Source organism: Rhineura floridana, chromosome 1, assembly GCF_030035675.1.
Source record: "Rhineura floridana isolate rRhiFlo1 chromosome 1, rRhiFlo1.hap2, whole genome shotgun sequence".
Classification (NCBI taxonomy): domain Eukaryota; kingdom Metazoa; phylum Chordata; class Lepidosauria; order Squamata; family Rhineuridae; genus Rhineura; species Rhineura floridana.
The window spans coordinates 27,543,659-27,569,353 of record NC_084480.1 but is presented as its reverse complement, the minus strand read 5'-3'; the positions used below and the strand labels follow the sequence as shown (position 1 = coordinate 27,569,353).

General features: G+C 41.0%; 1 protein-coding gene across 4 annotated transcripts in view; it reads right to left on the bottom strand.

Moving 5' to 3' along the window:
• The window catches only part of EGFLAM (EGF like, fibronectin type III and laminin G domains), a 169,024-nt gene that overhangs the window by 98,215 nt on the left and 45,114 nt on the right, over positions 1–25,695 (bottom strand). For all 4 annotated transcript variants that reach the window (XM_061616668.1, XM_061616689.1, XM_061616659.1 and 1 more), the window contains exons 2-5: positions 18,080–18,189; positions 14,575–14,658; positions 10,845–10,871; positions 5,242–5,359 (exon numbers count right to left, since the gene is read on the bottom strand). In XM_061616668.1, coding sequence (XP_061472652.1) covers positions 5,242–5,359; positions 10,845–10,871; positions 14,575–14,658; positions 18,080–18,189 — 339 coding nt within the window. The remainder of the gene's footprint in view (positions 1–5,241; positions 5,360–10,844; positions 10,872–14,574; positions 14,659–18,079; positions 18,190–25,695) is intronic.

Here is a 25,695-nt window from a genome sequence, read left to right as displayed (position 1 = left end):
CATGCCCAGTTCTTTCAGTCTCTCCTCATAGGGCTTTGTTTCCAGTTCCCTGATCATCTTTGTTGCCCTCCTCTGAACCCGTTCCAGTTTGCATCCTTCTTGAAGTGCGGAGACCAGAACTAGACACAGTATTCAAGATGAAGCCTAACCAGTGCTGAATAGAGGTGAATTAGTACTTCACGCGATTTGGAAACTATACTTCTGTTAATGCAGCCTAATATAGCATTTGCCTTTTTTGCAGCCACATCACACTGTTGGCTCATATTCAGCTTGTGATCATATTCAGCTTGTAATTTATTACCCCAAAAAAGGCACTGGATGGAAGTGAAGGTTGAGGGGGGAAAACAGAACATTTTTAGAGAGAAAAAAAATCTTTTTTAAAAGGTGTTTTGGTTTTTTTCCAGAAAAGTTGAAAAAATTGGATTATGAAATATTTTCTTTTAGAATGATGAATAAAATGTTTAAGACAAGGTGTTCATATATTTACTCCCCCCAAATGATTTCAAAACCCAAGTAACAGCAAGACTTTTTAGTAAGATTATGTACCAGAATCAGATCATTACAATTCCTCCACACTGAGAATAAGTTATACACTGATAATAGGATTCTAAAATGCAACAGCAAGATGAATTTTTGCCTCTAGGAGGCAATGCCACTGACATAAGGAAGAAGGATTCAGGGCCTTCTGTGCTTGTGGGCTTCCTCCTGTTGGCATAGCTGGTGAATCTGTTTCTGTCCTCTTGACTAGGCCTCAAAAGACTAGCAGTGGGAGAATGTAGTGCAACACAAAAACGCAGAAATTGATAGTGACAGGAAAAATGAGACTGATTACATTTAATGTAGTATTCACTGAATTTTGGTTCCCTTACCCCCTCTTATTCTGAGCTCTTTCTATAGAAGTAACTGTTTTATGTCTGCTTGACATTGTGAAGGACTAGAGAATACGTAATAATTTTCAGAATACATGATAATTGTCTTTGTATTACTTTTTTAAAGATGTTTTTAGATGTCGTCTTGCTTGTGTGTTTGTCACTTTGGGCTCCTTTGGGAGTGAGGGTTATAAATTAAATAAATAAATAAAATGTTGATGATTTCTTCTATTTTTATTGTTTTCTGCCTGCTCCTCATAAACTGGCAAAACCCAAGAGATGCTAGGTCCCTTAGGATTCAGCTGCTTGTAATTCCATTTGTAACAAAAATGTAATAGTAAATTCAATCTGTAATTATGGTCTGAATAAACTATACTTTTAATATACCAAATATAATAATTTTATGGGCAAAGCAAGTTATACATAACACATTTCATGTTCCCAAAGTAACAAAGTGATTTTATAAAGGGTGCTAAAAAAAAGTATTGCAAGTTTTTGAAATAACTTGAAATATTCTCAAATTTTCCTTCCCCCCCCCCCCAAAAAAACAACAACATTTTTTCCTCATGGCTTCAAATTTCCAGTAATGCTACATCTGACTCAGCTTCTGATGCTCCTGGCCTTTTTCCTGCTGCCCCAATGATTCTTCCCCCTACCTTTCCTTTGCCCTTTGTTAAATCCTTTCAAGTTTCCCCTCAAATCCCTTCTCTGGCACCAATCACCATATTGGCCTGTGCTGTTTGGGAAAAGGAGGCTAAAATACATTGAAATGTCTGAAGTAGAAACAAAACAAGACAAAACTGGAAACCACTGACACAGAATCCTCAAAAGCTGGCTGAGTTAGATTGTTGTAGCAAATAAAACAAGAGTCCTATGGTATCTTAAAGACTAGCAAATACATCATGTCTCCAGAAAGGTAATTGCCAGCTAGAAATGGACAAATCCATTAAGTTAAGTTTCTCCCCATTTCTCATTGTTCCAGTCTGAAATTCAGTTCTCCACATTTCTGCATCAGTTTGAGATTCATGAAAATTCATATGCATTTCAGAGCACATTTTCTGTTTTTTGCCAGCAATTTCCCCTAATATACTATTACAACATCTACTACTACTACTATTTCATATCTTGCCCTTCATCCCAAAGGTGCCGAGAATGGCATTTTGTATATTATTATCACTAACATACGCCTCCTCCTCCGCCTCCTCCTTCTGCACACTTGGCCCTTTTGTACATATTACTTGACTCAGGCCCTCCCTTAGCATGTGTGGGGCCCGGGGCAAAAGCATAGTTGCCCCCACACAAACATTCTTTCCCTCTCTATATATATATTGAGAGAGACAGACAGAGAGATTTTATTTACGAATATATGTAATTATAATATTCACATATCATCTTCATTATTCCCTTTGGAAAATAGTGACTGGTGCCCCTGTTTTGACAGATGTGGGAATAAGGCTAAGAGAAAGTGACTTTGCTAAGGTATACTTTCTTGGCTGAGCTAGGGTTTGCACCTGGATTTCCCATATTCAAATAAAATACTTTTCAGTAGCAAATACTTTTCAGTAGAGCACAGTGATGCTTTATCCTCACATGTCATAATATTGGTAAGTTTTGCCTAGAGAATTGTCACTAGAATTTCAAGAACCTGGTGTCAATTTTGTTCCTATTGATATGTTAACTGCATTAGAAACATCAGGTTTAGCAAGAACATCTAGGCCAGCATTCAGTTCTTTTTGAAAATTTTGTTTCTGTGATTTCTTTTTCTCCAAACTGAAAGTCAAATATTTGTATTCACAGAATGATAGTGAAACAAATGGTTGCAGTTTCTTACTTTTTAAGTGAGATGTTCTGATTATACAGCACAGTGATGCACAGTGCTAGCGTGAAACACATCTAAGAACAGCTAAGTTATCTGAGCGGCGGCTTGTAATTTTAGCGGCTGGGAGCTGCTGTAGCTACTTTTTACGTGCAGCTCCTATTTGCAGCCTTAAGCTCCAGACAGCGGCAGCTGCTCGTATTTTCAGCCGCGTTGTCCCGGTCAAGCCGCTAAAAATACGAGTGCCGCTGCCACCTGAGAGTAACGGAGCTGAAAGCAAAGGGGCGAAAAGGTTGCAAGGAGAGCCGCAGCTGCGGAATCCCAGCAAGGCTCGTCTCACTGGAGACATGTGAGCCCAAACAGGGGAACGGCAGCTACCGGAGCCCCCAACAAAGTGTTGGAGCCCCCAACAAAGGGGCTGAGGAGGGGGAAAGAAAGTAAAAAAAACACCACCAAGCACGGGGGGGAGGCAAAGTGCGGGGCCGGGGGCAACTGCCCCACTTCCCCACTTCCCAGTGCCTAGGGGCGGCTCTGACTTGACTAGAGAATGACATTCAGGGAAATGAGAAATTTGAAGGATAACTGTTTCAGTTCACATTTGGGCTCCTACTGACAGAAGGGTGGGATAGAAATAAATAAATAAATAAGGTAGCTTCACACTGAGCGACAAAGTGAACCAAACTTTATCCCCACCATTATTGCCAGATCACTGTTGGTAATTACAAATCTATCGAGGCTAACCAAAATGTTGGTCTCCTCAAATACACTGTGGTGTAAGCATTCCAGTTCACTGAAAGCTTGTGCCACAATATTTTTGTTCATCTTTTAAGTTGCCACAGGTCTCTTTGTGATGCACTGCTTTGGGTCACGGGAGTTGCAAACGCAGATTCAAATTAACCTAAGAACATAAGAGCCTGCCACATCAGGCCAATGTCCCATCTAGTCAGGCATCTGTTCTCACAGTGGCCAATCAGATACCTATGGGAAGCCAGTAAGCCTAAGTCACCTAAGCCAAGTTCAAGGTTCTAGTTTTGGTGTACAAAGCCCTATACAGCTCAGGACCAGGATACCTGAAAGACCGTCCTATCCCTTATATACCCAGTCAGTCACTGCACTCTGCAGGTGAGGGCCACCTGTAGATACCATCTTATCAGGAGGTTCGTTCTGCACAATACAGGAAATGGACCTTTAGTGTGGTGGCACCTACCCTGTGGAATTCCCTCCCCTTGAATATTAGGCAGGTGCCATCTCTGCTATCTTTTTGGCACCTTTTGAAGACTTTCCTCTTTCAACAAGCCTTTTAAGTTGAGACCTATCCCAGTCTGCGTCTGTGTTAGAATTGCTTGTTAACAATATGTTTTTAACCCTTTTTTAAAAGATGTTTTTAAAGCTTTTTTTAAAAAATGTTTTTAACGTTGTTTTGTTTTAATGTATTTTAAGGTCTGTTTTTATGATGTTTTAAAGTGTTTTTAGCGTTTCTGTTTGCCGCCCTGGGCTCCTGCTGGGAGGAAGGGCGGGATATAAATCAAATAATAAATAAATAAATAAATAAGCACAACACCACTCTCCCCTCTTGTGGTTTCCAGCAGTTGGTATTCAGAAGCATACTGCCTCTGAAAATGCTTTAGCTATAAAAATAAAAATCCTTTGGAACCTTAATGACCAACACACAAATTGAGGCATAAGCTTTTATGGACTAGAACGCTTATGCTGCAATATGTTTGCAGTTATCCAAAGTTCTGCAGCACTCTTTGCTGCTGCTCTTGTTAATGAAAGTACCAGAACCAGCCTTTAAAATTCCCATGATGTAAAGATACTAAATACAAAAAGCTACATATTCAAGAAGAAAAGCAGCAGAAAGCACTGATGCATCTACACTTCTACCAATATTCTAAGTTATTTACCTACTGAGCCACTCAGAGGACGTAAGAGATACTTTGCTGAATATAATGGCTACTTATTCCTTTTGGTAAATTAGTGTTTTAAGTAATCAACTCTATTGTTTTCACATAATGGCCTCTTGTTTTTGTATTTGTTTACATACTTAGGCTGTAATCTAATCAAATCTACTCAGAAGTAAATCTCACTGAATTGAATGGGTCTTACTCCCAGGTAACTAGGATTAGGACTGCAGCCCTAATAAATTTATTAAAAGGTGCTGCTTTAGCTAATCGAGTTTGTGGACAAGGTAGACAATTTATTATCACATGGCACAGAGGCAGCTTTGTTGGCCAGAAACTGTCTGAAGGAAAACAAATGTTCAAATGCCCTTGTAAAGACTTTTCGAGGAAATTTACCAAGATGTCAATCAAGCACCATCAGGCAGCATTTATCCTTTTAAATCTTGAAAAACATTGACTGTTTTGCCAATACATCTACATCTTGCCCTCTGATCAGCAATGCTTTTGAAATCCACCCCCACTCCATCTCCACCTGCAATTTCCAGAAGTTTTCTTGCTGGCACCATGTGTTTTATCTACCAGCAAAATGCAATGCCTGGGATTAACTCTGCCCCAATTGGCATCCATAATAGAAAGCTTTTCACACAGCTTTTACCTTGCGATAAAGTGGTTACATTTCTGGGCATGCTGGGTCTGCCTTTTCCTGCCCAGCCATAAGCTCCTACACTTACACGGTGGAGAGTACCCGGCTTCAAATCTCCAATAGCAACTTCCTGTTTGAAAAAGAAAGTGGAGAGGAGTAGAAGTTTTTTAAAAAAATTAAAAGGCAAGAAGATAAATATTTCATTTAATTATAAATATCTTATGTGGTCCAGAAGGGTTAAAAGAATCACCATAGGTGAAGACTAGATGCAACACTGATCATGGGCTGCTGCTAAAAATGGCAATCCCATGTTGAATTAGTCTATTTGCATATTAAAGGAATGTGTAAGCTTCCATTTAATATAGGTTCCCAGGGCAGCACACAGTTAAAATAACAACAACAACAACAATAATAACAACAACAACAACCTTCCACACTTAAAATAATAAAACCATAAAATAAAATAAAAACTTCCACAGTAAAGCAAAATGAAAATTCAAAGAACAGCAGCAAGCAAGAATAAATCCATGCTAAAACAGCAACAGAAGTAACTTTTTCACATGATGAAATGTCTGGGAAAATAAAATTAAAAATTCTTCTCCAGCTTCTCTGGAGAGAGCATTATAAAAGTGAGGTGCCACAGCCAAGAAGGCCTCTCTCTGGTCACTACCTGCCTAACCTCAAAAGGCAGTGGGGCTGAAAGAAGTGCTTTGATATAAATTGTAAGGTTCAACAAGGCTCACATGGGAGGAGGCAGTCCTTAGATAACCAGTCCCTAAGCCATTTAGGCCTCCCCTTGCCTCCCCATAATGTGTAGTCAAGGAAATGCATGATGTGATGTTAACACATTGTGTGTTTCCCCTGCCCTCTTCTCAGCACAAGCAGCACCCAATAACATGGACAGTGCTAAAATGTATGTGATGACGTCACGTCCTATATTTTCTTAATTATGTTAAGCCTTCCCCAATCAGGTGCCTTCCAGATGTTTTGGACAACAACTCCCATCAGCCCTAGCCAGATTGGAGAAGGAAAGAGAAAGAGTTACTGTTGTAATGCTGTTCATGGGATTACTACTAACATCTGGTTCTGGCTTCCAAAGAGCTTTGCTTCCAGAGAAGTTCACTTAGAAGGATCACACAAAAACAGATTTAGCAAATAAACAACTACCAGCACACACAAGTAAGGTCAAGTGTTTTCCCTTGTGAAGCTCCCCCAAGGGAGAGATATCAGGATAACCTACACCCATCTCTCAGCACAATTCAGACATTTGCATTGAAAGTTAGTTTGCCATTCACAGAGGTCTGCTGTCGAAAGCAAAGTTACACAATATCCTCCTACAGCGTCAAAGGCAACTAAGTGCGTGATCCAATTTAATTATAAAGCCCTACAGAGGAGAACCCTGCAGCTGTGTGAAGAGAAATTGTAACCTCGCTGATGCCCACAAGGACACAATGGAAGCAGATGTGCTGACATGTTTCCCAATCAGAACAAACTTTTGAATTTTCGTTCATCCTGAAAGTTATAATCGACACTGCTAAATCTGAACTGTCATATGCTTCAACTGTCCCTATTTGCCAGGGAGAGTTCTTATTTTCCAGTATCTGTCATTGGTATATCACAGTCTCCATTCTTGTTTTGGGGGATGCCTTCTTAATGTGAGCAACTTTTCAAAATTTAGCTTCCTTTCCAGACTCTCAAAAACAGAGAACAAGGGTGTCCCAGGCTATGGTCTCAAGGCACATGAGGCCACCACCTTGCTGAGGCTAAGCAGGTTTGGGTTTGGTCAGTGCCTGGATGGGAGACCGCCTGGGAACATGTATGCTGCCTTGGGTTCCATGGTGAAAGAAAGGCGGAGCATATATGTAATAAATAAATAAATAACTTGTGGCCAGAGCTTGGAAAAGTTACTTTTTTTGAACTACAACTCCCATCAGCCCCAGCCAGCATGGCCACTGGATTGGGCTGATGGGAGTTGTAGTTCAAAAAAGTAACTTTTCCAAGCTCTGCTTGTGGCCCTCCAGATGTCGTTAGACTACAATTTCCATCATCCCTCACTATTATACAGCCAGTCAGCCACTGCACTCTGGAGGTGATGGACTCTTGCAGATACCATCTTATCAGGAGGCCCATTCTGTACAACAAAATGCAAGGGCCTTGCATTGTTTTATCACTTGTTTGTCGTCCTGAGTCATGATGGCAGAGGCCATCATGTTCCTCTCCCAGACACTGCTTCCAATATTCTCCATTCCTGTCCCAGACATTACTTCCAATATTTAAATAACAGAGATGCACAGAACTGGAAGCTTTGGCAATGGAACACTTAGCACAAAAGGCAGCTGTGGCTGGTGGCTCCATGTCAGTGGGGTAGTGCAATCCTCTCCAGGTTTTTGTTCAAACTTTCAAGGAGCTGTCCAAGGTGCATTCAGCTCCTTGAAAGTTCAGCCTTTGCTGTATTCTTTTTGGTGCCTGCTAAAAACGTTTTTGTTTAGGCAAGCCTATCCAGATGCATAGATGCTCATTTTTTTGTCTGTTGCTGTTTTTAATTTGTTTTTAAAATGTTTTAATTACTTGTATTTAACTGTTTTATTGATAATTTTAATGTCTTTTGTAAACCACTTGAGAGGTCTTTTAGAATCAAGCAGTATATAAATGTTAATAAATTAATAAATAAATAAAATAGTCCTACAACATCTGGAGGATACCTTGCCTCAGAACCCTAGAGTTCTGGGTTCTATAGCTACAGACTCCCGCCCCCCAAACCACTGAGCTATAATTTGGGCTGGCTCTTGTCACTGGAATAGCACCCCTCCTCCCCTGTCTACCCCTTACTCTGCCTCTGCAGACTTCAGCTGGCTGTGTTTGGACTACTAAGGGATTCAAGCCCTTGTCTAAAAAGGGTTCTAGAGTTTGTGACTCTTCCTTGCTATCCTTCCGTCGGCAAGCAAAGACTTTTTTATTCCGACAGGCTTTTGGACTAGAAGCTGTTTAAGATAGGTCCTCATAAGGTCTGTTGTATTGTTCTATGGTCCTATTCTTAATGTTTTAAATTGTCTTAGTATTTTAAGTGTATGTTTCATGGTTTTAATGTTACGAATAGTTTAATTCTATTTTAATTGTATATTTTTGTATGTTTTTTACCTATGTGTGGTTTTTATTTGTAAGCTGCCCCGAGTTCCAGTTTTGGAAAAAGGGCAGGGTAAAAATAAAGAGTAATAATAATAATAGGTTAGTTATTGCCCTTCTGCTCACTAAGCCATCTCTTGCAAGCAGCCTGCTTGTACATTGCCTTTTGCTTTTGGACAGGGTAAGTTGACAACATGATGATGCCCACAGTTGGTGCAATGTGCTGATTGATGCTTCCCAGGCATGGCCAATGTAGTGTCATTGGTGAGTGGCAGTGGAGTGTCCAAGGATGCTGGGGAGTGTCTGTTGGTGTTGCTACACTAATCTTTGTTTCCACCATTTTTATGCTTTTGATTTTGCTGAATGGCTGAAGCAAGTTGAAATAGGAGCACATGGAAAATTCAGTTATGACATGTCAGAGTCATTTCTACAAACATTTTCAGTGTTCTCCCCCAACCCCACCCTTCGTTTCCAGATACTTAAAAACTTACTCACAGTCAATGGAAAATTACAGAAAACTTCAGAACAGCTTGAAATTATATTTCCAGGAGCAGAAAGCTAATGATTTGTCTGCCAAATCTCACTGTGATTTCTTTTTAGTTCTGTTAACTCCCTCTCTTTGCATTTGTCAGGAGTGTGCACATGGAGACCTTGCCATGGCTTCTTCATTTACACTCCCAAAACAAGGAGGGGTGGGGGGATGAAAAGAAAAGTGGTTTCTACACTAAAGCCAGGATCTGGACTCCAGAGTCCAAGCTCTCAGGCACATCTGCTAGCTACTGGAGCATCGCTAACTGGGAAAAAAAATCATCCATCTCTTTTGCGGGGAAGAAGGAAAAATAACAAACTTTCTATCTTGCCTGCTTGTCATTTACCAGAGCTGGAGAAAACTAGGCATACATGCTATGCCTGGGTTTAGAAAAGATAAGGGAGGATTAGCTACTACCCCCAGAAATGGTTTGTATTCCCTTATTCCTTTCTTTATTTGATTTATAACCTCCCCCACTCCAAGGGCTTGGGGAAAGCAGATATCCTAAAAGCCCATGGCACTTTGACAGACCAAACTCATACATGCCTAAAAGTAATAACTCAGCATCTAAACAGAGGTCTTGGGTGTTTAAGTGGTTTCACATACACATGCAGTGTGCAACTACGTTTTCAATTGTTCTTTCTTTAATGAGTGGCATGGGGGGGTCCCCAATCCTCAGAGGAGAGGAGGGGGAGATTGATCCCTTCCCTCTCCAGCCACAGTCTGAACAAAACTCTGCACACAGACTACATGGCTAAAAGGCTCAGGGGGCGAAAGTTCCCACTGGCATCAATGGAGACTGTTTTCCTTAGCAGCTCTCTTATGCCCCATCGCTTGCTCCCTTCCTCTCTGCTGCCCACAAAAACTGCCGCAGCCTCTGCCTACTTTGTCTTTCACTCACTCACTCCCGCCTTGGTCTGCTTTCACTCAGGCTTGGACAATGGAGAAGGGGAGGGGGGTCTAGTCAGTTTCATTTTTTCTTGCCAATTGCACACTGAGGCATTCTGGCTTCAGCCTTGAACTGGAGGGAGTAAACATGTAAAATTAGAGGGTGAGGCCACAAGGAAACAGTGACACTAATTCTTCCCAGAGGAACGCCTACTAGCATGAATGGAAAACAGCTGATTTGAAGCTACCATTGAGAATGAAGTGTGGACCTTGCAAATCGATCACAACAGTAACAGTAGCATCTTTAGTACGAAGGTATGCTCCTGTGTGGATAAGCCCTAAGCCTGAATTAGTGCTCTCCTTCCTCCCCTGTCTGCAGTGGAACGAAGTCTCACCTACTTCAGCAGATCGAAGAGTGACACAGGACCCAAAAAGGAGTGAGGTGAAATGCACATATGCACATATAAACCTGCCTTATATTAAGTCAAACTGTTAGTTCATCTAGCTCATGACTGACTCTATTTCAAATGGCAATGGCAACCCTCATATGAGGGGTTCAATTTTAAAAATAACACCTGAAGAGAACAAGGATTGAAACTGAAGCCAGCATGCACACATGTACTTGTCTAATGAGGCACAGGCCCACCCTGCAGCAGTGGCAACCCGCCCTATACTGTTGAAGGTAAAAGGTGTGGTTTTGAGGTTGTAATCTGGCAACCCTGAACTTGAGAATGGATATTTGCATGTTGAGCTCACACTAGTGTTTTGCAATACAAGAGCTATCAGAGAGGCAGGCAATCCTGTTTAGAGGCCCTGAATTATGCTTAACTGTGCAACTATTCAAACCTTCTATACTCACACCCATGACTAGGGTGGCCATACACAAAAGAGGTTTCTTGCACCTTTACAGGGCCCCTACACCTTTAATTACAAAGTAGAAAGCATGCTTTGTCTTGCAAGCTCTTCCCCCACACATGACCCATGCAAAGTCTTGCACAAAGGAATTGTACCAAGTTTCTGTGCTAATGAGTCTGTTTGGTTTTTCTTTAAACATTTCTAGAAATGTAATACTTACAAAAATGGCTTGTCCATCCATTTGACCCTGGAAGAAGAAAAAGAAAAAGAACTTCTTAAGAAAGCAGAATAATTAAATAAAAGGTGTGGATTGAACAAATTGTCTGCAATATGGGTGTGTGAGAAAGGGTTAAAGATGCTGACAGAAGGCAGGCATTGTTAGAGCATTAAAGGGGGTATGGCAGGATATTCTTGCACATGGTATGTACACTCCTCCATGATTGTCTCATCAAACAGGGTTGGGAGGTTTTTGTTGTGCATCAAAAACCTGCAAAATCTGTTTGATCAGAGACCAAAACAGGGCAGAATCATGAATGCATATGCCACAGGCAACAAAGGCTCTAGCTATGGATGTCAGAGAAGTCTGACAAAAACGGAAACAGGAGCAGAAATTGTCGATGTTTGTTTATTTGTCCTATGTCCAGAATGGAAATCTATCCAGCAAACATGATCAATATTGACAGTTTTTGTTGTTTCCAGTGTGCAACTGATATGTAACAATACATAATAGATTACTTCTCCCACACACACCACCCAATTTGCATTGCATTTCCTTTGCACTTAAATGAATGGTGCAAAATAACATCATGATGACGGAATTAATTACTTAGAATTTTGCCGTGGCTAACACTGAGACAAATAGCACATCTTTTGCTGGAAGCCAAACTGCAGTGGAACAGAAACAGCACTGCACGTGATGAATACGGGGCAGAATGGAAATAGATACCTTCTTATATCCCTAGGTCTAGCACTATGAACAAGACAGGAGGAATTTGTGCTGAAGAGGTAAAGGATGAAGAATGCACATAACTCCCATTTTCTTCTACAGTAGCATTAAAAAAGCAGCATCAGCCCTGCAAGAAAGGGAGATTTGCTGAAAAGGCCCCACAATTACATTTACAGGCACAGGGCAGAAAATGCTTGCTTAGCGGCATCCAGGCTGTCCACATGACTGTGCTTAAATCATTGGTCTTAATAGATGCCTCGGTGCAGATGCACTTTCATGTGCAAGTGTAGAACACCTCTGAAATAAGCACATCTGGCTATGTCTCAGAAATGGGCTGGGTTTATAAAGGAAAACTGCTTGTGTGTTGAAGAAAACTAGCAGGTAGAGAGAATGGAGCCCTGCCATCTAGGGTTGCCAGGTTCCTGGCCTGAGACTGATCCTGTATCTTTAGGAGAAGAGAAAGTCAGCCAAGTGCAGGTGTTCTTGCAACCCTGTAATGAGAAAAACCACAAGGTGGAATTCTTCCTGCACAACATCTTTAAGATACAGAAGACCTCTTGGTTGCCAGGCCCAGCCTCCAAAAGGTCTTCTGAATCTTTAAAAGTTGTGCAGGGAGAAGGGAGAATTCCACCTTGTGGTTTTTCTCATTACAGGGTTGCAAGAACACCTGCACTTGGCTGACTTTCTCTTCTCCTAAAGATACAGGATCAGTCTCAGGCCAGGAACCTGGCAATCCTACTGCCATCTTTTGCATCGGAGCACCCTACTGTAATGAGCTGTCACTCAGCAGTGACAGCCTCCCAAAGTCTGAGGGAGGACTCCTAAGAACAAGACTAGAATGTTTCTGGCCCTTATAGGCAGTATCCTTTTTTAGGAAGATGCAAGGGGCCAAGATACATCTGCTGCTGCAGCAACAGGAGTCAGAGCAGAGTTGCCAGGTTTTGGGCCAGCCTCATAGCTGTGTTTTTAACACCAGTGTGCTCTGGAGCAATTAGTAGGGATGGGTGAATATGTCAATTTTTGTTTCTATCAAGTTTCCTCATCATTAAGTCCAGTTCTCCACATTTCCACATCAGTTTGTGAATGCTTTTTTAAAAAAATGTGCTCATGAAAACTCCTTAGCATTTTGGTGCGAATTTAGCAAGAATTTACCAAGAATAAAAAAAATTATCAAGTGACAATATTTAACTCCATGCCATGAATGTTTCAGCCCCTGGTTTCTGCATAACAAATGCACAGGAGCTGACCAGTTGACAAACAAGGGGGCAGCAGACAAGAGTAAAGCAAATCCCCTTTCCTTCAGAACAGCAACCTTGAGGACAGTAGGATAACCAAACAGATAAAAGCAAGCATGACAGAAAGAAAAGTAGAAGGCAAAAGGGAGAAATGAAGACATGTGGACTCTAGTCTTTGGCATATTTCCATCACTTGCCTTTGTGGGGCATATGCATATGCAAGGCTTGGGGCCTCTCTTCAAAGAATCAAAAACTTATAAACCAGGAATTATTCACTAGCAAACAAGAGCATCAGTGTCTGCTATTTTTAAATTCAGCCCACAAGGATCAAGTCCCATTAGCACACAGAGAAAGCAGTATTGCAGTTTACAGCTGTTTTGTTCACTCACTTACTGTTTCATTTTTGCTGCATAAAAATGGCCTCAGCACCTTCAAATCAGACTTTTGTGCATGGAAGAGCTCTGATTGGTACCACACGGCACAATTCCCTGGGAATGACCAATGGTGCTGTTCACTTACTCATATATTTTTCCGCACGTATGCAGACTTCTCCTTAATTAAAATGCCATGCTCAAAGTCAATATGTAACAAGGGTACCACATGTATTTTCAATTTAGACAACAAGGTTCCCCAGATTTCATTTTCTGAAACTGAGTATTGTTAAACAGAAAAACAAATATGGAGGATAAAAGCAAAATCAGATGTTGGTTTTCTTTTTCTTTTTTTAAAAAAAACATCACTGATGCTATTTCAAGGTCTAGTAATGCTACCTTTTTTTCCTGAGAGGGTGCTGTGACTTTTTAACAGATGCATGGCACAGAGACATGCATCTGGTGTAACTCTTCCCAGCACAGAGAGGGATGGTGGGCAACACTGCAGCTGCTGAATTTCTGCTTATTACCCAAGCAACTAACGTCACAGGAGTACAGCAAGGAGGAAAAGATGGCAACCCTACCTGGAACAGAGTGGTCAGATGCAAAAGAGGGCAGAACACCACTTTAAGAGTTCTGTACAACAGAGAAGTACAGCAAGTACTGCTTGTCAGGCAAGCTATAATTTCCTGTTCTACGCATCTATTAATGGTGCAGGTACTGTTTTGTTTTGGTTTTTGTCTTTTTGCACCTGACAACCCTAACCTTGCATGTACTGTCACAGCGATAGAAAAAAAACAGAGTGACAAATAAGCCCAGTTCACATACCACATTAAAGTATGGTTTAATGTGAACAAGCAGCATGCTGGCACTTGCTGCTGGGAAAGTCTGGCTTGTCTTGACATCCGGAACTGGGCTTTTGTTTCTTTTTCCTGAAACCACAAGAAGTAAGCGAAGAACAAACCTTGTTGTTCGGAGAGAAACAAACCATGAGCTCAGGTTCTGATATAGACAAGCCAGACACTAGCTTGTTTCCTGGAAGAGTGGCAGCAGCAGTTGTGAAGGAGAGCAGAACTTTTCAACAGAGTGCATCATGTTTCCATTTAAACCATAATTTGTTTTTAACTATGGTTTAATGTGACAGGTGAACCAGGTCATAGACTGACCTTCTGGAGAAAATGGAAAGCCACAATTTAGCCATGATACTCAGGTCTATGGGTACAAAATGGTGTTGCTCTAGACCAGATGTTGCTGGACTATAACTCCTATCAGCCCTGACCACTGTCCATACTGGTTGGGGCTGATGGGAGTTGGAGTCCAACAACATCTGGCGGGCCACAGGTTCCCCATTTCTAAATGCCATGGCATCTTTGCATAAGCTAAATATCAGATACTCACCATACTGAGCATGTCCAGACTAAGAGGCACATCATGTGACTGCTTTTTAATTAGTTTATCAGCCTTGACCTCAGTGTAATGTACCTTGAGAAAGAGGTTGGCAAAGTTAGATAAAGTAATAAGAAAGCACATACATTAGCACATATCAAGTATAAGCACATTGCTGTCGCCAGTGGAAACAACCAAAATGATCCACACTCTAGCAAATATTTTCATGTGCACATAACATGCAGACACAAATCTTCCAACCCAAGCAAAATATATTTAGGCCGCAGTCCTATATCCACTTACCAGAGTAAGTCTCACTGAAGTGAGCATTTGAATAACAGCATTTGAATAACGTGTTTTTAACTTGCTTATCAGTTTTTATGGGGTTTTATGGTTTAAATTTGTATACTTGTTTTTAATGTTTTTAATTGCTGTAAATCGCCCAGAGAGCTTCGGCTATGGGGCAGTATATAAATGCAATAAATAAATAAATAAAAGTCAATGGAATTTACCTTGGAGCGGGTATGTCTAGGACTGTATTTCCACTAGACCACAGAGTGCACAGGAGGCAGGGGAAACTGCTGGCAAGTGGGCTGGATGTGGTCCCTGGGGCCTCATCATGCATCCAGCAGCATCCCCTCCTCACCCAGCCCCTTTCCCGGTGCAAACAGGCTTGAAAATGTGGCCAACAGAAGGCTCTTTTCAAGCCTAATTGCAATTCTGGAGGGCAATTTTGGGGGAAAGGTTGGGAAGGGAAGGATTAACTCTCCTCTACCCAGCTTGACACATACACACACAGAGCAATTGGGCTTGAAAGAAGCCTTCACCAATAAAAGGGTTTTTCTCCCAAGCCTAATTGTAGCCAGGTAATCTTCCTGGGGGGAGCAATGAGGGAGGGTTAAGCCAAGCTGGAATCTTCAGGAAGATAATCTGTCTCCAGCAATTCTGGGGAGGGCGGTATACATGCATGCATATGGGTGTGTGCTGTATGTATGCATGTGAATATGTATGTGCTATTTGGGGGAATGAATGTGGATCTGTGGCCATGAGAAAAGCTGCACTACCCAACATCCTCTCTTTTACTCCAGTGTTAAAGGTGCAGGTGTCCAGTCCTGCATAGTACATGGTCACCCTACCTTAAAGATGTGCAAGTTGGTAGGATTTGGGGGTTACACCACAGCAACATACCTGGCCAGATTTCATCAAAATATGGTGGAAGTACCAGTTAAAAGAGGGTTAGAAAAAAAAGTGAAAACCAAACCTATCTAAAGAATGACAGGGAGTGTGGCTGCCTGACACTCTAAGAACAGCTAGACAGGTAAAATGTGAAAGTGAACAGGAAAACAAATCACAGTTAACAAGACAAGATCAGGGCTCTCACATCCTTTACTAGACTACCGCACTATCATCCCTTGAAAGACAAAACATATGGTCTGGATTCCCCTGCCCTTAAATGTCCAAATGAATGCTTCCTGCTGTACTACATTCCATCTGCTTGAAATCCAACTCAGCTTAAGCATGCACAGGAGAGTTTGGACAGCTGGACCACCAAAGACTTTGACTGTACATACAGCAGCAAAGGAATCCAGACCTGCTGTGCTTCTTCTAAAGCCCTACGGATTTTAAAGTGACAGAATCTACAGACAGAACTGGAGGCAGCATCCCTACCCAAAATCATACATGACCGTGTGTGTGCTTTCCATATGATTCTTGCAAACCTGGAAGCAGGGTTTGTCTCATTTCTTATTTAGTTGGGCAATGCCTTAGGAATTATTAGTATTATTGCTGCTGCTACATTTTTAAAGTATACACTGAGTCAGCTCTTCATTAAGAGTACTAAATTCTGCATGGTGCAGGATTCCTTTTCCTTTAATCATTTAAATCAGGAATAGGGACCCTGTGGCTCTTGAGATGTTGTTGAACTACAGCTACCATCATCCCTGATCACTGCCCATGCTGACTGGGGCTGATGAGATCTGGAGTAAAACAATATCTAAAGAGCTCAATGTTCACCATCCCTGGTTCAAATAGTACTTCACAGATTCCACTTCTTCCGTCAACGCACAGCAGTTTTTGAAGAAGGTGTATTTTGCTCATCAAACTTCTTGCTCATCTATCCAGGCAACTATGTCTGGGTATATTTCACCCTTTCTATTAATCAAAGCTAAATGTTTCTCTTTTTTAAGTCTTCAGAAAGATGGGTCTGCATAACTAACGGCATATCACCAGCTATAGAAACATTCAAACAGTCCACCAGTAGAATTACAGCCAAATAATCTCTTATAGGACTGTCTTGAATTAAAAGATAACTAATGTTTTAAATTATGTACCCCAAGTAACATTATAGTGCTATGCAAAAGTTTTATTCTGCATTTTTCCTACTATTCTCCATCAATTAATAAGAAAAGAAACTGCATTCAAACAATTATAAAAGGGGAGGTAAATTTTTGGTGAAATTCTCTTGGGTGGGATAATTTTGTGTGTGTGTTTCATTTGTCTTACTTTCGAGACCTCATGAACATTCACCAGCATTTTAGTGCAAATTTCCCCTAGTATGCATGACTATAGCCAATGTTTCCTAATATACACATTTTTGCAAAGCATATTCCCTAATATAATGCATTTTTGTATATTATTTTCACCAGAGCTTGGAAAAGTTACTTCTTTGAACTACAACTCCCATCAACCCAATCCAGTGGCCATGCTGGCTGGTCTGATGGGAGTTGTAGTTCAAAAAAGTAACTTTTCCAAGCTCTGATTTTCACTAATGTAAGACATGAATTTATATGCATTTTTGTACACATTACTTGGCTGCAGAAATGCACTGCAAAAATCAGAGAAGTGCAAATTTTGAAGGATGGCTGAGTTTTAGCATGCATCTTGTTTCAGAAACTGTGAATTCAGTAACATTTGTGAACTGAATTGAATTTCTCTCCCAACCCTAGACACACATACCAAGCTCTGACTCCAGCACAGATTTTCAGCCCTCTCCCTCCCTCCATGCCTTGAGCCTAGATTTCATTTAAACATTATTCATTTAAATATTTATTCGGCATCTTTTTGAAAACCCAGTCTGAAACAAAGGATTGATGACGGCCTTTATAGTTGGTTCCATTGTCAAACTGCTCTTTTTTAAACAACAACAGGAAATATTGCTCTGGTGAGGAGAACAAGGGGCTTTATGATTCCTATGAGAGCCAGCCAATCAGCAGTCTGCACAGATGTGTGAGGAGGTGGGATAATATTGGTATCCTGATAGTCACAATGGCCAGCCAATCAGAACTCTGCACAGCCATCTCTTACTAGAAAGAGGAAGAAGTGTTTGCTCCTGGGTTCAATTCAGTTAAAAGAAAGAGATGGCTGCATATCCATAGCAAGTTGAATGTCTTGGCTTTGGATTAAATATTCATCTTTAATATTTTGTATTTCACAGACATGATGCAACATGCTGTTGGGACTTACATTGGACATAGGAATAGTTTTGTATATGTTTCTAGCCAAAATAAAAAGTACTCACAGTATATCCCATGATGGAACTTGCATGATGCCGTGGCATTCTCCATTGTAAAATGAATGCTGTGCAGTTCAGCGAATCCAGTGTTATATTGAGAGGAGGCCCCAGTCTATCTATATCAAAGAAATGGCAAAGCATAAGCTGTGAGAAATAAACGTATCCTCTGTATACCTATATAAAAAAGTGCATCCTAATAAACAGAATCTCCTCTTTTTATGAAAGCCTTCCTTGAGTGAAAAAAAGATAGGCAGAGCAATCCAAAACCCTGTAATAGAGGAAGTCTGAATGAGGCAGAGATGTCTGTCCATCTAGCCCTGCCTGGCTCTACTGGTGGACAGGTTTTGATGCCACAGAGCTCCTTAATACACCTGCCCAAACTGTGGGTGAGTGGAGTCTACTGCCAGTGGTACAATCAGCAGTTGCCAGTGTAAACCCCCAAAATGGGGCATTTGGGGGGTTGGTAGAGGGCAGAGCTGGGCCAGCAAATGATTTGCTATTGCTGGCAAGTTTGAGCAGAGAGCCCAATCCAAGCCTGTTTGCTGCAAAAATTGCAAGGTGCTTCCACTTCCATCCTGGATGGTGCAAATGGCAGGGCTGCAGATGCAGCAGTCATTAAGTGCTTCTCAGGCTGAGTTAAGACTGCATTATCAGGCTGCAATCCTGTATCTACTTACCATGGGATGTGTCACTGAAATTAATGGGACTTACTTTTGAGTAAACTAGGGCACTGCTCACAGGTAGAGCATCTGCCTTGCATGCAGAAGATCTCAGGTTCAGTCCCTGGCATCTCCAGGTAGGGCTGGGAATGTCCCATCTGAAATCCTGGAGAGCTGCTGCCATCAGCGTAGACAATACTGAGCTAGACAGACAAATAGTCTGATTTGGTATAAGGCAGCTCCTGTGCTCCTAGACGTGTATAGGATAGTGGTGCTTTTTACAGTGGAAGTCCCAAACCTGAAAGTTCTTCTCTGGGCGCTACAATGGGCAACATCCTGAGTTGGGCTTTATTTTCACAATACCCACACCCACTGTGTGTGGCATAGGGCAAACAGAGCAGAGCGGCAAACAGAGCAGAGCTATGAGTCCAGGACTGCTGGATTGGTAGTCTCAATCTGACCCCTAGGTTTAATAATCACCTTTGTCTAAGGACCAGATTGGACTCACTCAGTGGGTGAATTCATATTTCTTTTGCACAGAAGCCTGAAGAAATAATCAACTTGCTATGATATCTACTTACTCAGCTTACATGAAGCTTTGACTTGACTGAACACAATTATCTCGCAGTGGGTGCAAACTGATCATATAAACTCAATCCAGCCAATATCCCCCAAACCATGATTTGAGTTATTCTGTTAAGCATACTTAGAATCCTAAAGTGCTCAGCTCTCATTTTAGAAATGAATTGTATGGAGATGCCACTTTCCTAAGTAACCCTAAACACCTTGATGGTAACTAATTTTCAACAGGGACCGTATTGTGAATAAACCTATTTTGCTATTATGAACAGTACCTGAGGATTTTAGCAGTGCTCTTCCCTCACCTGCTCATTTGCCTGAGTCTTTAGGGCCATTCAGATGGCCCACTGAAAGAACACGTGAGGAGAGCCATAGGGCCATAAGCGCTAACCCTGCCACCAACACACCACATGTAGTGGTCATACCCTCAAACTTCTTGAACTTTTTACACTTGTTAGAAGGACGGGATCAGGAATTCCCCTTGAACCCTGCAGGCCTGTCAGCTGGGAAGAATCGAATCCTCTGCAGGCTTCTGCTCCAGGACATCAGAGGGAAAATGGCACACCCACCCTGGCCACAGCAGCATAATGATCTGTCCTGCTTGCAGGGTATGTCCACCACATTGGAATGGTGGATGCCCTTCTCAGAATTTGCCACAGCATGACTCTGTTCAGGCCTATTTCCTGTCGCCACAAGGAAGAGAAGGAGAGAGAGCTCCGTGGGGATTGACTGCTAAACCACTCTGAGAATTGTAGCTCTATGAGGGGATTAGGAGTCTCCTAACAACTAACTAAAAACTAACTTCCCATGATTCTTTGGGAGAAGCCATGCCTGTTTAAAGTGGTATGATACTATGTTATAGTTGGCCAGTGCCAGTTTGAAAGCATTCCATCGACCTAACAGGCTGGCATTGATTTGAGTTCATTCTTTATCTGCTAGCTGCTGCTTTTACCAATCTGTGAATTTTTTTTTGCTCAGAAAAAATATCTATATTAATATTTTAAGGAATATAGATATTTTGAACATAGATATTCTAAAGGAAATATTGATAAACTATAATTGTTAAAATCAATATTTTAGAGATTTTTTTCAAAAAGTCTGTTTTCAAAATAGTCATGGAAATTTGCTGCATTAAAATCTGATCCTCAGCGACTGAAAATAAGCAGATTAATAGAAAATTCAGTACCAAATCTTAATTGGATGGAATTCTAGCACATCCCTAGTCCTGTCCAAATTTTCCAGGCCCCTCTGTGAATTTTCAGTATCATTTAAAAATTAAATCTTTAGCCCTGTGGATATGTACGAATAACCAGGGAGGTGTATTTGCCCTGTTTAGGATGCTTCATGCCTTCTAACATTCTGGCCAATGAATGCAAAGGCACTCAGATAACTGGCAAGCACTAGGCATTTTCTAAAAAATTATTCTATTAATATTTAAAACATGTAAATGTACTGCCTTCAAGTCGATTCTGACTTATGGTGACCCAATGAATAGGGTTTTCATGAGGCTGAGAGGCAGTGACTGGCCCAAGGTCACCCAGTGAGCTTCATGGCTATGTGGGGATTCGAACCCTGGTCTCTCAAGTCCAACACCTTAACCACTACACCACACTGGCTCTCCCTTATTAATATGTAATGCCCATTTTTAAACATTCAACATATTAATGCTGAAATCTCACATCTAGTCTGTGTAGACAGTACAAAGTAATGGTCTGATTCAGTATAAGGCACCTTCCTATCTGCTTATTAAGCTACCTGCATTTAAGTTTAAACCTCTTTTTAAAAAAACACGTTTTTAAAAAACAATGTTTTTAACCTTTTTTTACGATGTCTTGAAAGCTTTTTTAAAAAAATGTTTTTAAAGATGTTTGTCTTAGTGTATTTAAAAGTCTTTTTTTATGATGTTATAAAGTGTTTTTAGTGCTTCCGTTTGCCGCTCTGTGCTCCTGCTGGGAAGAAGGGTGGGATATAAATCAAATAATAAATAAACAAATAAATAAAATAAGTTTGGGATGTTTTGACATTATTTCCTACCTCCTTATGCTTCCTCACACAAAATGTTTGGCTACAACCAGGAGAGCCCTTGAGAGCCATGCTAAGTCCTGGGGTTAAGCCCCTGGGCTGCCAGTTCTCTATCCCTACTCTCCATCTTTATCCCTCCCTTTCTCATGAGAAAACCTGAAAATAAGAATCAGGAAAAAAAATCCAGCCTCACCTCACACACCTCTACATTCCCTGCAACCTCTCACAGACATCCACATATCCCATCATGTTTCCAGAATGTAGCCAGCTGCTTTACACCCTGAACATCGGGGATAACCAACATTGTAGTGGGGCTCCAACACCCATCAGCCCCAGCCAGCCTTAGCCAATGGTCAAGCATTATGGAAGCTGTAGTCTAGCAACATCTGGAGGGTATGAGGTTGGCTATCCCTGCCCAGTTATAGGATCGGCTTACCCAGCATTTCAAGGTGCTCTTCAGTTTCATTCAGTTCGCTAGGTTTCCCACTGGTTAATCACTGTCACGGAGGCTTACCTGTGATCTTTCATGATTTTTATCATAGGGCCCCCTTGTTTTTGAAACTAATAGACCTTCTTGATTAATTGCTAGTTATCCTTGGCAAGACCATCAAAGAAATAATGAATTGGCGGGGGGAGAGATTATGCAACATCTGAAGAACTCTCTCTCTCTCTCTATATATATATATCCATCCTCAGGTAGTACAGAATCAATGGAGCTTGTCTAGCCATTTTCTGGTTGGAAGGAAGCCTAAAGCTCTTCATATCACAAGTTCTATCTACTTGCACCTTTATTTTATTCCTCTCTTGTAAATAAATCCACACAAGTTAGTAGCTGGTTAAAACTATTATTAGTCAACACATGCCTACAATAGATGGGGAATGTGGAATAGATCCAATTCCCTTTTTAAAAAAATTAAAACAAGATTAATATTACAAAGAGAGACTCCTCTCTTTATGTAATCACAAATTGGATTACATGACATCTCTCCCACAATCCTGCCCACCACATGGGAATATTTTTATGATCTTATGGTTAATTGTAACTGATTTTGTGAAGTGTGCTCCATCCCTATTGTACACCACTTAGAAACTATGATATTAAGTGGGATATAAACTATTATTACATATATAATATTGATATATTATATAAATTAACATTATGATGCTTATGCTTGCCCTGCTCATCCACCCGATATACATGCCCACATGTGCATGCAGGGATGGAACATCCGAATACAACCCCTGTGCACATAAAATTCAACATACTTGGGAACAAAACTGCGTGGCTGTTTACTGGTTTCTCTCTCTCTCTCTCTCTCTCTCTCTCTCTCTCTCTCTCTCACACACACACACACACACACACACACACACACACACACACACACACACAGGATGTTGACCTGCATAGTCTTCACCTGCTTGCATAGGCTATATTCAGATGTTCCATCCCTGCCTAGATTTGTATGCACTTACATGGATCCAGCCTCCCTGGATCAGGGAAGAGATACCATCCAATCCAGCCCAATTTGTGTTTCCTTTATAAAATAAGTGAGTATGGTGTTCTTTCATTTCAGCAAGAGATTACATCGGCTTCTACAGTAACTCTTATCTGTCAATTTGACCATTTTGGCAATCTCTAAAACCTTTATTAGCCACTCCATGATTGCTGGAATTACTGGTGTGCCAGATTAGTCCAATTTTATCTGCTAATGAAAGGTTAAGATGAGCAGTCTATAAAGCGTATTAGAAGTTTTCATCAAAATAGCTTCCAGCAATAAAGTAAATTGATCAGGCCTCAAACTAACTCCTGTTATTTCTGTTGCACAAAAGCTTTGCTGTCTGGTTGCCTGGGTGTAATTCATACTCACCCCAGCTGACTGGCTTTATTTACAAGCGTGAGTTTTACTTATTTTATTTTTAAATGTGTATCTCTTTCAACCCAATCTGAAAGTATAAGTTGCACAAGTAGTAGCATCAAAGGCCACATCTTTCAACATAGGAACAGCATGGTTGTCACTTCCATGTGATCCGAGGAATAACCCACGTTTGCATGAAAGGTAATCATACCAGGGTTAGAGGAAACATCCTCATGCATTTGGTGGATGAGTATGTATAGTTGTAATACCAAGAAAAATACTGGAAAGTAATTTTCCAAGACCACCTTGAACAAACACAGGAGCTGCCTTGTATCAATTAAGACTGTTGTTCTATCAAGCTTAATAATAGGCCAACTGGCAGTGGCTCTCCACCAGTGCCAGATTTAGGCATAAGCTAAACAAGCCACAGCTTAGGGCCTCACAATCTGCAGGGGCCTCAAAAAAATTCAGAATTTTTTTTGGGGGGGCTTTTAAAATTGTATGTGTACTGAATATATATATATGGTGTAATTTTTTAACAAAGGGCCTCCAAGCTTTATATAGCTTAGGGCCTCACCAAGTCTAAATCTGGCACTGCTCTCCACCATACCACGTAGTGATCTTTCCCAGTCCTGCCCAGTGATGTGGGGTGGGAAATTTTCCACTGCTTTATTTTTCTGTGGAAAATCTCACATTTCACAAGTTCAGTAGTAACAATGAATGGACGTCAAGTGCATATGTTAGGCAAGCATGGCAGTTTCACAGTTTTTAGCTTTGTTTCCAAATACAAGTAAAATAAACATACAAAATTAGATCACTCTCATCTCTAGGGCATCAGAAAAAGAAATCCAATGCAAATTAGCCTGATAGGCATATGAAAACTTTTCCACTCAAACATTTCTGGAAAACCCATTTCCCTGGTTCTACCTGAAGATACCAGGGACTGAAACTGTGACCACCTGTATGCAAAGCATATGCTCTACCTATGAGCACTTTTGCCTAATCTAAAACTGGCTTTACTTAATAATTTTTAAGGACAAGCCAGATTGCACTCCCTACTGAAACCTTGTAAGTTTGCCATGCTACCTGCAGGTTGGAAATATCTTCATACTGGAAGAACCACCATATAGCACACATTAATGCATAGCATCAAAGTATCTGAAATAAAAGACTCTGGAAATTAGCTTTAATGTACAAATTCATGGAACAAATTCAAAGTCTCCACTTTACCATACTGACAATTTCATTGAAAACTAGTATCCTTTCATACCTTATGGAAATAAACACTTAACCTGTCAACATACTGCAAAACTTCAGAAGTTGCTCTGGTTGGATGTTCTATCCTCATATAATCTCACAGCTGCTCTAGTATAAACTTAACAGTTTTCCCCTACCTCCTGGTTCTTTATTATTTCTGTTGTGGTATGTGCACCCTTTTTGGTTTGGTTACGTTTATGGGTTTCCTCTATCTTTCGTACGTTTTCCTCCTATGAAAATCTGTGTAATACCACACAGATTATGGAAGACACTCAGAGGCAGCAGGATTGCTGGATGCTGCAAGGGGTGGGGGAGGGATAGGACTGGACTGGTAGCAAAAGCAATTAAAGATGCCGAGGATAACAACATTCTCAGGGTCCTACACCATGTACCTCCTTCTGAGGAGTGGCCACCAGGAGGGGCTCATCTGCTGATTTTAGAGCATGGGCAGGTCAATACGGATATCCCCAGAAATTAAAGAGTCACGCCTAGACTTCCCTGTTAATTTTCAAGACTTCTTCCTAGATCTGGAGATTTTGATTCCATTTGAACTGAAAAACCAGAATGAAAGGTTTTTTATTCTTTAAAAAAAATTAAAGCAGTCGAAGAGTCCATAATTTTGGAACCAAAAGCATATTCTATGAAAACCTCTCAGAAAGAAGTGATAATTTTCCTGGCAAAAGGAGTTTATGTGTGTACGCTTGTACACACTAACACACACACTTATTTTCTGCAAGCTAATGATATTGCTGACCTTATCTGTTGTGACAGAGGTGGAAAGCTGCAAAAAAAAGAGGGCTTTTCAACCAATTCTAACAAAAATACCAGGTGAAATGAAGTTATCTTAAAGGTCACTTTAGAAAACCTGAGACAAGGCTTCCATCAGGTTTGCTCTTGTCATTTCCACAAACATTTGATCTACAGCTAAACACAAAACTTAACACCATACAAATACTCACCAGTATTGATCAGCAACAAGAAGTTAGGAGATGGGGGGGAAAGCAAGCAGAGAGGTGACATTTCAGACTTTTAAATAATTTATTTGATTGTTTTCCGGTAGGGGAGTATTGGGGGGGGGGTTGTAGGTATGAAAGTGATCTGTGGCAGAGGTTCAAAGACAAGCATGATCGCTGTGCCTAACCCAAACTCCAGAAGAGCTTTTCCAAACTCCTTCACAGACCACTGAAAACAGAACCTCAAGGTGGAAACCCTCAAGCCTGGGGAGTGAAGGTGGCCCTCCAGGCCTCTC